Raw genomic sequence first — 16,143 nt, 5'->3', positions numbered from 1 at the left:
CATTGTGGTGGCTTCTCTTGTTGTGGAGCGTGGACTCTAGGCACGTGGGCTTCAGTAGTTGTGGCATGTGGGCTCAGTAGTTGTGGCTCGCAGGCTTAGTTGCTCCACGGCATGTGGGATCCTCCCGGACCAGGGATCGAACCCATCTCCCCTGCACTGGCAGACGGATTCTTAACCACTGCACCACCAGGGAAGTACCGAAACTGCCCTTAGGTGTTTTTGTTGTTGTTGTTGTTGTTGATTTCTTTGTTTCTTTGATTTGAAAGGTTATTAGAACAGGAAACTAAGGATATACATCTCTCAGAAGTCCATGTCATGTGGCAGTTTTCCTCATATTTATTAAATAGGTTTTAGTTTTGCTTGTTTGTTTGGGCAAGGATGTTAGAATTGAAAGAACAAAAGATTACTCTGTAGAACATGATAATAATATTCAAACACTAGATGAACAACATGAAAAACAGGTTTTTCTTAGTTGCTCTCAAGGCTAAAACTTAAAATAACTGCATAAAGTTTTTTTGAGAAGACAGAAAATTTCAGTAATATTACTGGCAAAACACTAGAGAAGGAAAAAGGTAAGAGGTAAAGATAACAATTTGGCGTTTTTTAAATAAAACCTTGTGAGAGCAGATTAAGACAAATTAGAATAATAGCATTAGGAATAAGATGAAGAGAAAGAATCAAGATGCTTCTGAAATATCTAGCTTGAAGAAAAAAAATAAAAAGAATGGTGATATGTCACTAACTGAAGAAGAAAGCAAAAAAGAAGCAAGTTTATTCAGGAAAATAATGAATTAATTGAGTATGCAGAATCTCTGGAACATTTATATCTGTAAGTCAAGGAAACTATGGCCATATATTTAGGGAACATTCAAACAGAGGTGACAATCAAATTTTGGAAACTGATGAAATTACCTAGGAATATAGGATGGGAAGATGGCTAAGCCAGTTATTTCCACTCTTAGAGATACTACTGAGTTTACTTAATGCATGTTTAATCTACAGATTACATATTCTTGGAGAGAAAACAATTACAGCAGAAAAATCAGGAGAGAATTAAACAGCGATAGTGACATTTCTATGGCAACAGGACAGAGAATGTAAACACAGAAACAAAATGAGAACTCTAACATCAACAAAATATCACTGTGGAATAGTTACTAGCGTTGGGCTAACTTTTCTTACAGAGTTTAATTGTCAAAAGGCATATAGTCAAGTCTAGCACTTAGTCTAAATTTAGCTAATTTATAGATCTTGTCTACAGGTTTGGCTTTACCCTAACATGATGTCTCAGAATCTTTATTTATGATGTGTTTTACATTAAGAGCTACATAAAAATGTAAACTTTTCAAGTTGTATTTGTCTGAAATATAAGCATTTTGCTAGCAAACAAAATATCTAAGAAAATAAAATCTTTGGTTTGTGTCCACAAAGTGTCATATAAAAAGATTTTTTCTACCAACTATACAATTTTTTGCTTTTCTATTCAACTGACTCTCTCAGTAGACAACTAAAATCTATAGCTCAGTAGCTAGATACATGGAACTTCAATATAAATGTTGACCTCTTGATTATAAAACACAATTAAAAGTTTATTAAATTTGAATATTAAAATATTTTCAAATGACTCATCAAAATATTTATACAGTAATAAAAATCTTAATATTTTTACTGTGAATGATAAAAGAATTATTTCAAGAGAGCAGTAATTTTGATATTTCAATAAGAATTCTATTCAAATACATAAGTTTTGTAAAGTCTATGATCTTATTCACCTAGAAATAAAAATAAACACCAATGAAAAATTTTATAACAGTAATTGCAAATAGAAAACAGGTCAATACTCAAAAAACCTACCTTAATTTCCCATTATGCATTTACAGAACACACTCTGAGATGATAGCATAAGCTTCAGCTTAGATGAATTACATGTTTCCAGAATGCTTCTTTGTAACACTAAAGTACTTTGAGGATTTAACCCAAGTGACTTCAATAGAAGCTAAGCATGAGCAGCACAGAAAGTATAAATGATTGCACCTGTGCAGGTTATATTACTGACAGGAGACTTGCAACTTTTCAGTAGTTCTCGACAGTTTCTGTAGCAATAGGCCATGTCAGTACACAAAGGAGAAATATTACTAGCCTGAGTGATCTTAACCTTGTCAGAACAGGCAGTTGGGTGCCAGATGCCTCTTTTTCTTACTGTTTTTCATTGAACCTAATGAGTTCATCTAATGCATGTTCGGAAAAATATGGGGTTAAGTTCAGCAAATGACATGATTTCTACATTGTGACCTCATTTAACACATTCTTTCCACCAAAAATCTTGTTTTATGATAATTTATGAAGTGTTTCAATATTTCTTACCTATTAAATTACTCAAATTGCTATTTTCCCAACTACTTTAATAAGGAATAACATGAAAGGAACATATAGCTTCTTGTTAGTATAGCACTAAAAATTACATCAAGATTACTTATTTGCCCTTCAAATAGTAATATTAAGCAAACTATTCACATTAGAGTAATTTAAAGTAAACAAAAAGATCTGTATATAACTTGTATATCTTGTTTATATTAAATGCAAATTAGTTAAATTGCATAAAAATTAACCAAAACTCCAAGGAGAAAAGAAAATACAGAGCCCAACCACTCTATCAGCTATTCTCTCTACTTATCTTCAATTTCTACCTCTCATCCCTAGCTCTGGTCCCTTTATCTGCAGATCAGTATCTCCCACCCTAAAAGAACAACCTCTTACTCCCGCCTCCCTTCAGCTACCTTGGGCATTTCTCCTTTCTTTCTGAAAAGAATATGTCATAAGAAAGATCATGGGAATGTAGTCAAGTTGATAAAGGTTTCAATTCTGGCTCCACAGCTTACTAGTTTTCCACGTTATCTTGAACAAGTTAGTTACGCTTTAAAAGCTGCAAGGACCACACTTGAAAAATGTAGATCTTATGTGTGCTATGAGGATTAAGAAATGTATCAGGCTATCACCTGTAATGTGCTTGCTTGATTTAGCTTCCCAAAGGCTTAGAAGATTTCCACAGACATCTCAAAATTAACACATCTAAAAATGGAAGTCTTGGTCATTCTCTTCAAATAATCTACCTCCGTTCTTGCTTGCTTTGACAAATGATTACTTATCATCTCGGTACTTCAGACCAGACAGCTAGGTATTATCTTTGAAAACTTCTCATACCCTCATGCCCCACATCCAATCTATTACCATATCCTGTCAATTTTACTTCCAAAGTATGTCTAATTTATCTTCCCGTTTAATCTCTACTGCCGCCACACCTTAGTCCTAAGCAATAGCAGTTCTTACCTAGAAAGCAACAGCCTCGGATGGTTTATTCAGTTTCCCTCAATGCCCCTCTAATCTATTCCCTCACTGTTCTCAGAATACTCTTGTAAAATTGTAAACCAGAATACTCTTGTAAAATTGTATGATACTTGTAGCAGGCAGAATTATGCCCCCTCCCTCCCAACGACGTCCACGTCCTAATCTCCATAACCTGTGAATATTACCTTACATGGCAAAAAGGACATTAAATGGAAGGGCTTTGAGAAGAGACTAGCCTGAATTATCCAGGTGGGCTCAATCAAACCTCAAAGCAGAAAACCTTTCCTAGCTGTGCTCAGAGGAAGATGTGACTACAGAAGAATAGTCCGAAAGATGCACAGTTCTTGGTTTTAAAAATGGAGGAATAAGAAACAAAGCCATAAGCCAAGAATATGAGTGGCCTCTGGAAGCTGGAAAAGGCAAGGAAAACAGATTCTCCTCAAGAGCCTCCAAAAAGGCATGCAGCCTGGAGGATGTCTTGATTTTAGCCTGGTGAAATCCATGTTAAACTTCTGACCTAAAGAACTATAAAATAATAAATTTGTCTTGTTTTAGGCCAGTAAGTCTGTGGTAATTTGTTATGGCAGCAATGGAACACTAATATAACTCTCCTCTGCTTAGTTTAAAAACCAGATCCTTAGTATAGTTTACAAGCCCTACATGATTTGGTTCCTGCTTACTTGTCTAAATTCATGGAATGCTTCTCTTTCACTAGATTCTTATGTTCCACCCCACATACGTTCCCAAAATATGCCCAGGAATTTCTCTGAATATGTGGCTACATTTTCAGAAATGTGCTTCCACTATCCCCATTCTTTTTCCCAAACTAACTGAATTCATTGTTTGGTTCAAAGCTTAAATATCACTTCCATAAGGCCTTTCCCAACCCCCAAATTAAATTAGGTTTCTTCTTTTGTACTTTCTCATAATAATCTGTAATTTTATTTCTTCGAATACAACATAGCTTGCAATTATATATTTAAGTGTGTGGTTTCTAAAAGTCTATCTTCCTCACTAGAATGTTAGCTTCATAAAGATACGGACTTTGTGATCACTATTATGTATCTCCAGTACCTAGTATGTAATAGGAAACCATTCATTTATTCAGCAAATACATAATGAATGAATCATAAGGTAAGTTGGAAAAAAGATCAAATTAGAAGATGAAAGAAAAAAGAGAGGAGGGAGGCTTTTGTTGGTACCCTTACTAATACTGAAAACAGACATTTATTTTAAAGAGTTGAAGTTTTAAAAACATATTTGTTAGGGATAACTGAGCATGATTTTCACCTGTAAATAAGATAAAATATATAGGATATTTGACATCAGTATCCAATAAGAATTCTATAAATATTATACTAATGACAGTGTAGAGTACACGTAAAATAAATAATGCACCCGTATAATGAATTACGAGTCCATTAAAAATGACTCCAAAAGCAAGATAAAATAACAAATGTGCAAGCTGAAAATCACAGTGTTTGATTATATGAATGTAGCAATTTATTTAATAAATGTTAGCTTTACTTCTAAGTATGCAATAAATAAAAACTGAGTGGTAAAAAAATTATTGGCATATCTTTCACTGCTCCCTTAATATATATTTCTAAGAGTAAAATTAGTAGAACAAGGATCACGGATATTTTTATTCTATGTAAAATGCACATATTTATATTCTCACCCTTCAAAATTTTGCCCAATTTGAAAATTATGGTACAGTTTTGTTTCAATATAAATGTATTTGATTATGAGTAGATTTAAATAAATTTCCCTTATTTGTACTTACATTGCCTTTCTCCCACTAACTGTTCAGCTATTTTTTACATTTTTCCATTGCTGTGATATATTCTTTTAATTGATCTGTAAGAGTTCTTCATTTATTAAGGATTAACTTTTATCACATAAATGTAAATTTTTTCCTGTTTGCATTTTTTCTTTTAATTTTGTTAACATTTTCAGACATGCAGATAAATAAAACTTATTTAGTCATATCTTTACAACTTCAGTCTTTGATGTTATCATTTAAAACATCTTTTCTTATATTATATAAATATTAATTTTAATTTTCTTGAGTTATGTTCAGTTTCCTTTTTCACTTTAAATTTTAATACATGTGGAATTTATTTAGCATGTTATATGAAATAAGGACATAAATTTATTTTTTTCAATTGGCTACCCCATTTGGTAATACCAATACCACTTGCCAAATAATACTTCCTCTTCCATTTGATTAGAAAAGTTATATTTATTATATATGAAATACTCATACAAATTCCTACCTATTTGTAGACTGTTTATGCTATATGTCTATTCTCGTGTAAGTGGCACAATATCTTAATTATTTTATTTCCTGTGAACATAATTCTTTTCCCTGACAATAAATTGCTAGAGGAAAACTAATACAACATATTTATTTGTAAGATCACCTAAATATTAACTTCTTCTTTTGAAACCTAACGTGAAATAATTAACATAAAGCTTCTACAGCTTCTAGGACAAGCTATGAATAAAAATTTCCTTTCTCTGTTTTAAGTATGTTTATTAATGAAATACATTTTATGGCTACCATCAATATTCAACTTTTTAAAAATTGTTTAGCTTTCTCAATAACTTACCCATTTACTTAACAAATATTTACTGTATGTACTTCCAAGTGCCATGCTAGATATTAGGAATTACCTTCTTCAAGCACACATTCTAATAGACAAACAAATAAATAAATTGTATAAGTGCAAGAAGGAAATAAAGAGGATGCCATGATAAGAAAATAAGGTGGTTGTGGGGTGGAAGCTCCTTAGCTATAGTAGTCGGGGAAAGCCTCTGTGAGGAGGTGACCTTTAACCAGACACCTGAAGGATGAGTACTCTACAGTCATACAAAAAATAGGGAAAAGAGAGAGCCAAAAACTAGGAACAAAATACAAAGATCACGAGGCAGGAAAGTGCTTGGCATGATTTAAGAACTAAAAGGTAGTTTCATTGTAGTGAGCAAATGCAAGAACCACATGAAATGAAGTTAGGAAGGTAGTGATATTTTACTCTAAATGTTATGAGAAATTTTTATGTCAAAAAGAGACATAATCTCATTTATATTTTAAAATAAACTGCAGCAAAACTATAAAAAATCAAATAAAGATCAGCAAGACAAGGGGCGAGGAAACCACTTTGGAGACGACTGTAGTAATCCAGATAAGTTAGAACTAGAGTAGTCTTGCCACTATAAGTTAAGACATTTTAACTGTTTTGAAAACTATAGGAATCCCTTAGGAATTTTTTGAAAGAAAAATTATTATATTTGTTATATTATAAAATATTTATTATATGAATGTATTATATTAAATATAAATTACATTTCGTTACATTACTTTATTATTTTACATAATAATGTTAATTTAAAACTTGTCATCAGTAACAGACTAAATCAGCGGTCCCCAACTTTTTTTGGCACCAGGGACTGGTTTCGTGGAAGACAATTTTTCCACAGATGGTTGGTGGGGGGCGGTTCAGGTGGTAATGTGAGCGATGGGGAGCGGAGCTGCAGATGAAGCTTCCCTCGCTAGCCTGCCGCTCACCTCACCTCTTGCTGTGTGGCCCAGTTCCTAACAGGCCACGGACCAGTACCGGTCTGTGGCCCGGGAGTTGGGGGCCCCTGGACTAAATGACTAGAGACAAGAAGTCCAAGGAAGAAACTACGCAATACTCCAAGGGCTGAAGGACTATCAAAGATTAAGAAGAAGAGAGAGGCCAAAGAGCTAGTTCAGAATTTTTTAAAAGGCTCAATAACGAGGTGAAAAAAGGCAGTAAAGTGTGAAGGAGTTGAAGAGTAGTCCAGATCAGTCTTCTCAAAACAGAAAATAAAAGCACAAAAGCTTGTAATATTTGACTCCATAGACATAAAATTAAATTTCAATAAATATAATCAGAACAAAGGTAAATTGGGAAAAAAAATACAAAAACTATCCATGTTGTTGACTGAAAGTGTGGGTATAGGTGATCAATCTAGACAAATGTTACTGTACTTGTAACTTTTTTCAGTATACATCATAAATAAACAAAAAGTTTTAAGCAAAGAGCAATTCCTCAGAAGAAATGCCTATATAAACATTCTGAACAAATACTAGGAATATAAATATTTAAAGTTTATAATGTGATGAACTTTTGCTTGTTAACTTATCTAATCCAAGTAGAACTGGCAATACTACTACTCATGGGAATAACATATAGCTAGCCTATTTTTGTTTTATTTTAATTACACGCAGAGTGGAGAAAGCCATGTCACAGAGTTATGTTGATAGAATGAGAACTCAGAGAGCTCAGAATATGTATTCATTTTATACTTTTACCCAAAATGAAACTAGAAATGCTGTATCTTCAAAATATACCCTCAATGTTCATCAATACTCATTTCCAATAATTTATCCCATATAGTTATAATCAAACATAAATTATATTTCAATGAAAGAAATAGATTACAGATCCATAAATTTTGTATATACGAATCTTCTTTTAATGTAAAATAAAATACAAGACATTCTATCAAATACATAAAATGATAGGAGATAACTTTTCAAGATGAGCAAAATCAAGATCATTCTTAAGATAGAGATACTTCATTGATAATAATTATTATATAATAAATATTAAAATAATTTTTATTAAATTATGCAAGATGTCATAGAAACTGTGTACTTCCAACATTCTAACTTTTATTTTTGTTCTTTCATCTTTTCTGACACTAAAAATACATGTTGCAGTCCTTTCCTGCTTGGAAGTACTAAGTTCATTTAACACAGTTTATATGTCTGACAAAGAGGCCAGTTCTACTAATTTTTAAAGAACGGAATGAAACTGGATTCTTATCCTGTAAAAACACTAAGAATTGACTTTGTATTTCCAACATCATCAACAGAACTTTTCCTCTCAATAACCACTGCATGACAGCACACAGTAACAGTTACTTACTATCACCTTCCATATTATCATATAATTAAAAGAATAGAAAATTTACCACATAGGCCTTAAAGTAATTCAAAATTTTATTATACCACTAAGACCATTATGCAGTTCAGCTAAAATTGTTTCATAGTAAACGTTTCTTGATAAAGAAAGCAGTGCATAGATATTCTGATGCAGGCTCCTTCATCAGGTTAACTACTCCAGAGTATATTCTAGTCACTGCAGTTAACCTTTTGGAACACACTTCTACACAAAACAAATTCCAGACAGCACTCCAATCTAATCTAATCTAATTTAGTCTAATCCTTCTTAGTTTATACAACTCAGAGTTAGATGCCTTTGTAAGCAATAAAGCTGAAAAGAATTTTTCCTTTATTTCATCATTATGTCCAAAGTTTGAACGTTTATGAAAAATATCTGTGCATTCATCAAGTTGTAATAAGAAATATTTTGCTGCTTTATTTGTTCTATAAGTTGTTCTTCCATATCATTAGCCAATGTATGAACTACATTGAATGGTGGTATCATCTGGAGCTCAAGGCCTTCTCTAAAATTACTCCGGTTATTGGAAGAATTCAGTCCCTTGCCGGGAAGTGCTCTCAGCTCCTACAAGGTGATCTCAGGTCTTTGTTGCATGGTCACCTCCATCTCAGCAATGAAGAACTTCCTTTATTTCAGATCCCTCTCACACTTTGAGGCTCTCTCATTTCCTCTTCCAAACCAGCCAGAGAAAACTCTCTGCCTTTACAGGGTTCATGTGATTAGGTCAGAGCTACCTGTATAATCACCTTTTCTTAAAAGCAACTGTGCTAAAAAGATGTGAATCAACTATCAAAGGAGAAGAAGAAAAAAGACAAGACTAAAAGACCCACAAAGCAATGAACCAACCCTTGACTGGTTACAATGGATTGAATAATGTTCCCCCCAAATTCATGTCCCCCCAAAACCTGTGAATATGTCCTTATTTGAAAAAAAAGGGTCTTTGCAGATATAATCAAGTGAAAATGAGGTCAAACTGGATTAGAGTGGGGCCCATGTCCAATATGACTGGTATTCTTACAAAAAGAAGGAAATCTGGACACAGGCACAGAGAGAAGATGGTCATGTGAAGATGGAGACATAGATTGGAGTTGATGCTCACACAAGCCAAGGAAAGCCGAGGATTGCCAGCACCCACCATAAGCTAGGAAGAAACAAGGAAAGATCCTCCCCTAGAGCCCTCAAGGAGAGCACGGCCCTGCTGACACTTTGATTTTGGACTTCTAGCCTCCAAAACTATGAGAGAATACATTTCTGTTTTAAGCCAAAAAAAAAAAAAAAAGCAACTGTGCTAACATATATAACATAACCCTGTCACAATAGTAAAATCTATCATATTCACTGTCCCAGGAATTATGCAGGGTGCGTACACGGGAAAATCCTGGCGGGGGGGGCATAGTCTGGCTCACCTTTGTTCTGCAGAGACTAAGCTCATGTTAATCTTACCCAGAGACATCATTTTGGCTATTTTATTTTTCATCTCTAAGACTGCAAATTGGTTCTTTTACAAAAATCTTCCATTTTTCTTCACATTATGTTCACTTTTTCTTTTAAATTGAAAAACATCTTGAACATATTTATAATAGATGTTGGAATGCCCTTATCTGACGATTCTGCTATATCTATCCTTTCTGAATCTGTTTCTATTGACTGATTTTTTTCTTCTGCTTATGCATCACATTTTCTTGCTTCTTTGCACATTTAATGATTTTTTATTAGATGCTTAACGTTGAATTTTACATTGTTTGGTGACGAATTTTTTAGTATTCCTTTAAAAAGAGTTGGAATTTTGTTCTGACAGAAATTAAATAACTTATCAGTTTGATGCTTTCGAGGCTTGTTTTTTTCAACTTTTTTGTTGTCATTCCACAGTAGCCTTCATTTTAGGGCTAATTTAGTCCCACTAATAAGACGTGACTCTTCGGCAATCTCCAGTGAATGCCACCACTGTGCATATTATTATACATATAATTAGGCAGCCTTAATTTGCAGATGATACTTAAAGAAATATAATGGAATATAAATATAAAAACTATATTTTGCTCTCAATATCCAGGTATAAATACAACGTATTATATCTTCTTGAAACCTGAGGTGTATAATTGTTTATAAACAATTAGATTAAGGATGGTTATTGTATAACGATTGATGAAATTTAAGAATATCCAAACAGGTCAGGAGATGAGGTTAATATTACCTTTGTAAAATGAGTGGGCAAAGCTCTGCTCAGGAATTAACTTGGCAAGGAATCCATGGTTCAAACTTGGATGAGGGATAGATGGTATGACCACAACTGTGGAGAAAATTATGCAATCAAATTTGAGCCAGCATGTAACAATCTGCAACATGGTCCACTGAAGATCCAAGACAATTCTATATCACTACAACATGCAAACAGTACTAGCAATAAAGACCACGTTTCTGGAGGAAGGAAAGAAATTATGTATTAAGAGAAAGGAAACAATATACTTGTTAAGTAGAGTAATTTTAGCAACAGACACAGAGACATACAAACAGAAGAAAATCAGAACTGGAAGGTTCACTAAAATATTGCTTGCTTTATACATATATGACTGTTGTGCATGTATTAAAAATGAAGAAAGAGTTGATTAACATATAGAGTCTCAGGGTTTTAAATGGTCAAAAGACATAAACTGAAATGGTAGGATAACATTTAATTTGAAGAATAAAGTTAAAAGTAAAAGTATACTACAAAGAAATATCATGTTTACGAACTAAAAATAAATACAGCATGCAACAGCAAAGAATTATAGTTAAATATAATCTGTATTTCCACAACAGTGATAAAAAGTAAATGAGATATGATATGAATATGGAAAACAAAATGCAGAGATTTGACCACTAATTTCTACTCACTTTTAAAAATATTCATTTAATTTGTATATCATATGCATTTATTTAGGAAAGATAATTTCTATTACAAATTAATCCAGTGGTACATGAAATAACCACTGGGTTACTAAGGTCACACTGCAAACAACAGAGAAACAACCTTGATGTAAACACCCAGCAAGAAATGCAATTGATAAAAGGCTCCCCATGATATTAAAATATTAGTTGCCAGAAAATGTGTTTATCACTTCCAAGCAGAGTAGATAAAGCTGATAATGCATGAACTCCTACAACATGAGCATCTTCTATAGATGAGAAAGACAACATGATCCAAAATGGTTCATTGATGTCTAGAAGTCTTTGATTTTAGTTGAAGCAACTTTGGTATAAAGTTTAGAATGTATGTTTGTTTATTATAAATCTCTGACAGAATATTTAGATACTGAAATAACTACACACAATGAAAGAAAGAAAGAAAGAAAGAAAGAAAGAAAGAAAGAAAGAAAGAAAGGAGGAAGGAAAGAAAGAGGGATGCTATCTTTGAACTTGGGTATAAAGATTTATATTTTGGTTTATTGTTGATATTGAACTACTCTATAAGGACCTCCTACTTTCCTATGTTTATAAAGTTTAAAATTATACATTTAAAATATATGAGTTATTTGCATATTAAACAGTAGTATAAATGATTTGTATTAATAAATCGAAAAATTAAAACCAAAACTCTCTGATAAAATGAGAATATAGGAAATATCATTCTACGTTTTTGTGTAATTAAAGAATATTAAATTGGCATTTATATACCACCTACTTATAAATACTTGAGGTGATTATGAATAGAACCAGTTTAAATCTAGATGTAAAATGAAATAAAAAGGAGATAAATGATGATGAAAATTCAAATAATTAGACAAGTATTAAGTACCTGTACTTGTTGGTGAATTTATTTCTTGTCTGATGTTTCTACCTGGTTGGCTTCCAGTTCTTGCAGTCTCTCGCTGGGGTTCTAAAATGTCGCGATACTTGGAAACCATCAGAACCGAAATGAAGTAAACAACAGCTAGAGCTAAGAACTGTGCCTGCTTGCTATCATCCTGCATACAATGAAAAGGCAGTGTTGACACTCAAAACTTTTAAAGTATAAGTTCTTAGAGTACAAGAAACTATTGTTGTTTCATCTTCCTTAAGGAGGCAAAATATGACATTTAACTTTTACTAAAACTTGCTAAGTATACACTGCTGTTTAATAAGTATCATCTAAGTAGAGATAAAAAACTCCATAAATATATCATCTGATTTACAGGTTGGAATGTAATTTCAAAAAATGAGAATGTTAAGATTTTGCTGAATATGGCACAAAAGTTTATTCTTTGTCCTCTCCACTACTAGTATCTATTACTTCCATAACAACGGAGAATACATATTTATAAGATATGCAGATAGCACAAGCTTGAAAAGAATAATTTAACGTCTGAATAAAAAAAGACAAGAGTTTCAAATAGACCAAAATAGATTAAATTTGTTCTGAAATATTATGAATTTACTATTTCATACTCTGTGGGTAACAGACAGCTTTTATATATATAGTTTTTCCTTAAAGACCTAATTTTTTATCTCATGTGGTTTTGAAATTAAGACAACTAAAAATGACTATTGATTCGTAAAAATTTCAAAAGTTAAGTAGAAATCTTACTATAATTTCTACAATTGACTGTAAAATATAGCAACTGTAAAATACTTCCAAATTTTGGATATTATTTAAAATGAAAAAAAAAAGTGTACCTTAGAATTTACGAAATACGGTGGTAAAAAAGAGAGTGCTTTGCAAAGATCTGCCTTGGGATTCTGACTCTACCTCACACTAGCTGTGTGATCTTAATGTTTCTGAGTCTTAGCTTTCTCTTAACCTTTTACTGAAAGCTGAGGTAATATATATTAAGTGTCTGATACACAGTATAAACTCAGTGAACACAAATTATGTTACCTCCATGATGTTTGGAAGGTACACCTGGGAACACTAATTCCCCTCTTTCAGGAATAAAGCTAATAAGCACCACTGTTGGGTTATCCAGTATAGTTACAAAACATTTATAGATACTAGAAAAATTATGATAATCCACCACAATAACCTGATGCAGAATTTACTAACAATTTAAATGCAATGTCACACTTAACATAAACCCCTTCTATGTCAGGTTCGAATGGGTCTCTTGGAGATGAAGACATACTCCATGTTTAAATCATCTATCATTTAAAAAAAATTCTTTCCACAACATGTTTTTTTTCAGGATGAATAATTCCCATTTCTAAATGGTTAAACTATTAGTAATTTTTTTCCCAAGTCCAAATTCAAGTCCAGATTATAGAGTTTCTCACAGCATGATTTTTATACTATTATGTTTTATCTCCTATTTTTAAAAATTCCTTTATTTTTTATTAACTACAAAAGCAATACAGGTTTACTATAGAAAATACAAAAAAAATACAAAATAAAAACTGTTTACCTAGAGATAATCACTGGTAGCACTTGGGTACTTTTTTCCAGACTTTTTAAAAAAAGAATAAAGGTGAACATGTGCATGTATGTACACTTGGCATACAAATGTAATATTTGCGTAGTATAAGTATTTTTGCATACTGCTGCTTTCCCTTAAAATATATCATGAGCATTTTACATGTCACTAAGTTTCCCTCAAAAATAAGATGTTAATAGCTGCACAGTTTCTTGTTAAATGAATATACTATGATCTATTAAGCTCTATATTGGATATTTATAATGTTGTCAATTTTCCTGAAGGCAACTCTGATGAGCACATGAGCTTAAATAGCTTGAGTAGAACCACTGGGTAATAAGCATCAATATTTATAAGAATTTTAACACATGTTGGTACAGAGCTTTCCCAAAAGTTTATTCAACTTCTATTCCTACCAGTGATAAGTCACAGCACATGTTTCAATGCATCCTTGTAATGACAGGTAATATTATTTAAATTTTTTAGTTTATTTAATGGTAAAATATTTATCTCACTCTTGTTTTAAATTTGCATTTCTTTGACTACTGGTTATACTGACTTTTAAATCATATGTTTGTTACCTTATTTTCATATTTTATATCCACTGCCTATTTTTCTGTTGGTATGGTTGTAATTTTCTTAGTGATTTATAAGCACTGATATATAAGAGTGAGAATTTTTCTATCATGTATTCCTACCATGCAGTATTATGCTGTATGACTTAAATATATTTTAACCTCTTTCTCAAGTACAAAGTATTCTATCCAATTTATTATTAAATGTAAATTTAAAACATAAACTTCCTTCTATGTTTCATAAATCATCAATTAAAATAAGAAAAATAGAATCAAAAATGGCTGATAAATAGCAACTATACTAAGGGGTACTGCCAATATTGCGTCTGCCGTGAAATGCTGTGTATGTTTCTACACAATTTGTGGAAAGGCCAATGTTATCTATACTTACTTTGAATAAGTGATCATATAATTGGAGGGTTCCATGAAACCGCTTCCTTAAGCTATCTTTTCAATAAGCTTTATTAAGCAACCTTTCTAACTCAAATTCCCATTGATATCTATATTTTAAAATGCAGATTCTTATCTCAAAAGTAACTGCCCCCCAAACGTAACTGCCAATAACACCTTAATGAATTAATCCCTTTTATCCATAATACAAGGAACATTGATATTAGCAAAATATTCAGTACCTAGAGATGGAGCAAGGAATACTAAAATACAGAAGTAGGTGATTCAAGATAAAGTCAACTATAATTTTCAAAGTTATCCCTATTCTTAGTATCCATACAAATTAAATAAAAATTTAACATCATTAAAAAAAATAACAGGAGTAGGTGATTCAAGATAAAGTCAACTATAATTTTCAAAGTTATCCCTATTCTTAGTATCCATACAAATTAAATAAAAATTTAACATCATTAAAAAAAATAACATATCAATAAGCTTTCAGATAAAGCTAAGCTCTACCATTTTACAAACAGAAGCATGTTATATACCTACAATCCCTGACACTAGGACATTTAGTTTTAATATGCAGCTTTCTTATAGAATTTAAATTATTTTACACAAATGACAGTGGAAAGTTTTTTCCTGGGAAATCAAGCAGGCATAACTTACCACATCCCGAAAGACAACTGCACGAAGGCGATTGATATCAACATCCTGAAGTAGTCTATCGGGATCCTTAATCGGAGAAAGGTTACCTGGAACATTCTCTAGTGGAGTCTTAAAAAAAAAAGAGAAAGAATTGTGAAAAAATAGTATAATACAGAAACTTATATAGTAGTATAATTTCTAATACCTTTAATTTAGTCATTAAACTGGCCACATTCTTTACCTCCTCTCTTCATTGAACAACATTTATTGACAACAATATGCTATTACAAGGCACTTTTTCTGTTCTCTTCTACTCCTGTCATGGTTTCGCTTACTAGTGTTCTTATTCTTTATCAGCATAGCTATCGCTATAGACAAAGAAAGGCTAGAAGATTATGGCATAAAAAATATTAATCTTATACTCTGGGCTCAAATCTCTGCTGTGTGACCTCAAGTTTGTTAGTAAATTTTTCTGAGCCTCACATTGCCTACCTCTAGTTAATAAGTCTCTTTAAGTCATCACGTTCACTTATCCATCATGCTTTTATAATGTATGAAATTATTATGTTACATTATTACATGAGATTTCATATGTGAAAGCATTTCATGATCTACAAAATGTTAGAAAGGTGAGCAAAAAGAAAACTTTAGTCGTGGCCTTAATATTAAAGCTGAAAGACATTAAAGATCATTACCACCAAAATCCTTTTTATAGCTGAAGACACAAAAATCCACATTTTAGGTAACATGTCACATAGCAAACTTGCAAGACAGCAAAGATCCCTGAAACACAATCTAGTACTTTTTCACTTACAAAGTATGTTA

At 32.2% G+C, this 16,143-nt stretch overlaps 1 protein-coding gene across 8 annotated transcripts in view; it reads right to left on the bottom strand.

The window, feature by feature from the left end:
- The window catches only part of NBEA (neurobeachin), a 612,623-nt gene that overhangs the window by 402,342 nt on the left and 194,138 nt on the right, over window positions 1-16,143 (bottom strand). For all 8 annotated transcript variants that reach the window (XM_059902450.1, XM_059902451.1, XM_059902453.1 and 5 more), the window contains 3 exons: window positions 15,340-15,447; window positions 12,118-12,286; window positions 10,537-10,632 (listed from right to left, as the gene is read on the bottom strand). In XM_059902450.1, coding sequence (XP_059758433.1) covers window positions 10,537-10,632; window positions 12,118-12,286; window positions 15,340-15,447 — 373 coding nt within the window. The remainder of the gene's footprint in view (window positions 1-10,536; window positions 10,633-12,117; window positions 12,287-15,339; window positions 15,448-16,143) is intronic.

The sequence above is a fragment of the Balaenoptera ricei genome, chromosome 18 (genome assembly GCF_028023285.1).
Source record: "Balaenoptera ricei isolate mBalRic1 chromosome 18, mBalRic1.hap2, whole genome shotgun sequence".
Lineage (NCBI taxonomy): Eukaryota > Metazoa > Chordata > Mammalia > Artiodactyla > Balaenopteridae > Balaenoptera > Balaenoptera ricei.
The sequence above is the reverse complement of the archived record's forward strand: the minus strand, read 5'-3'. Positions and strand labels throughout refer to the sequence as shown.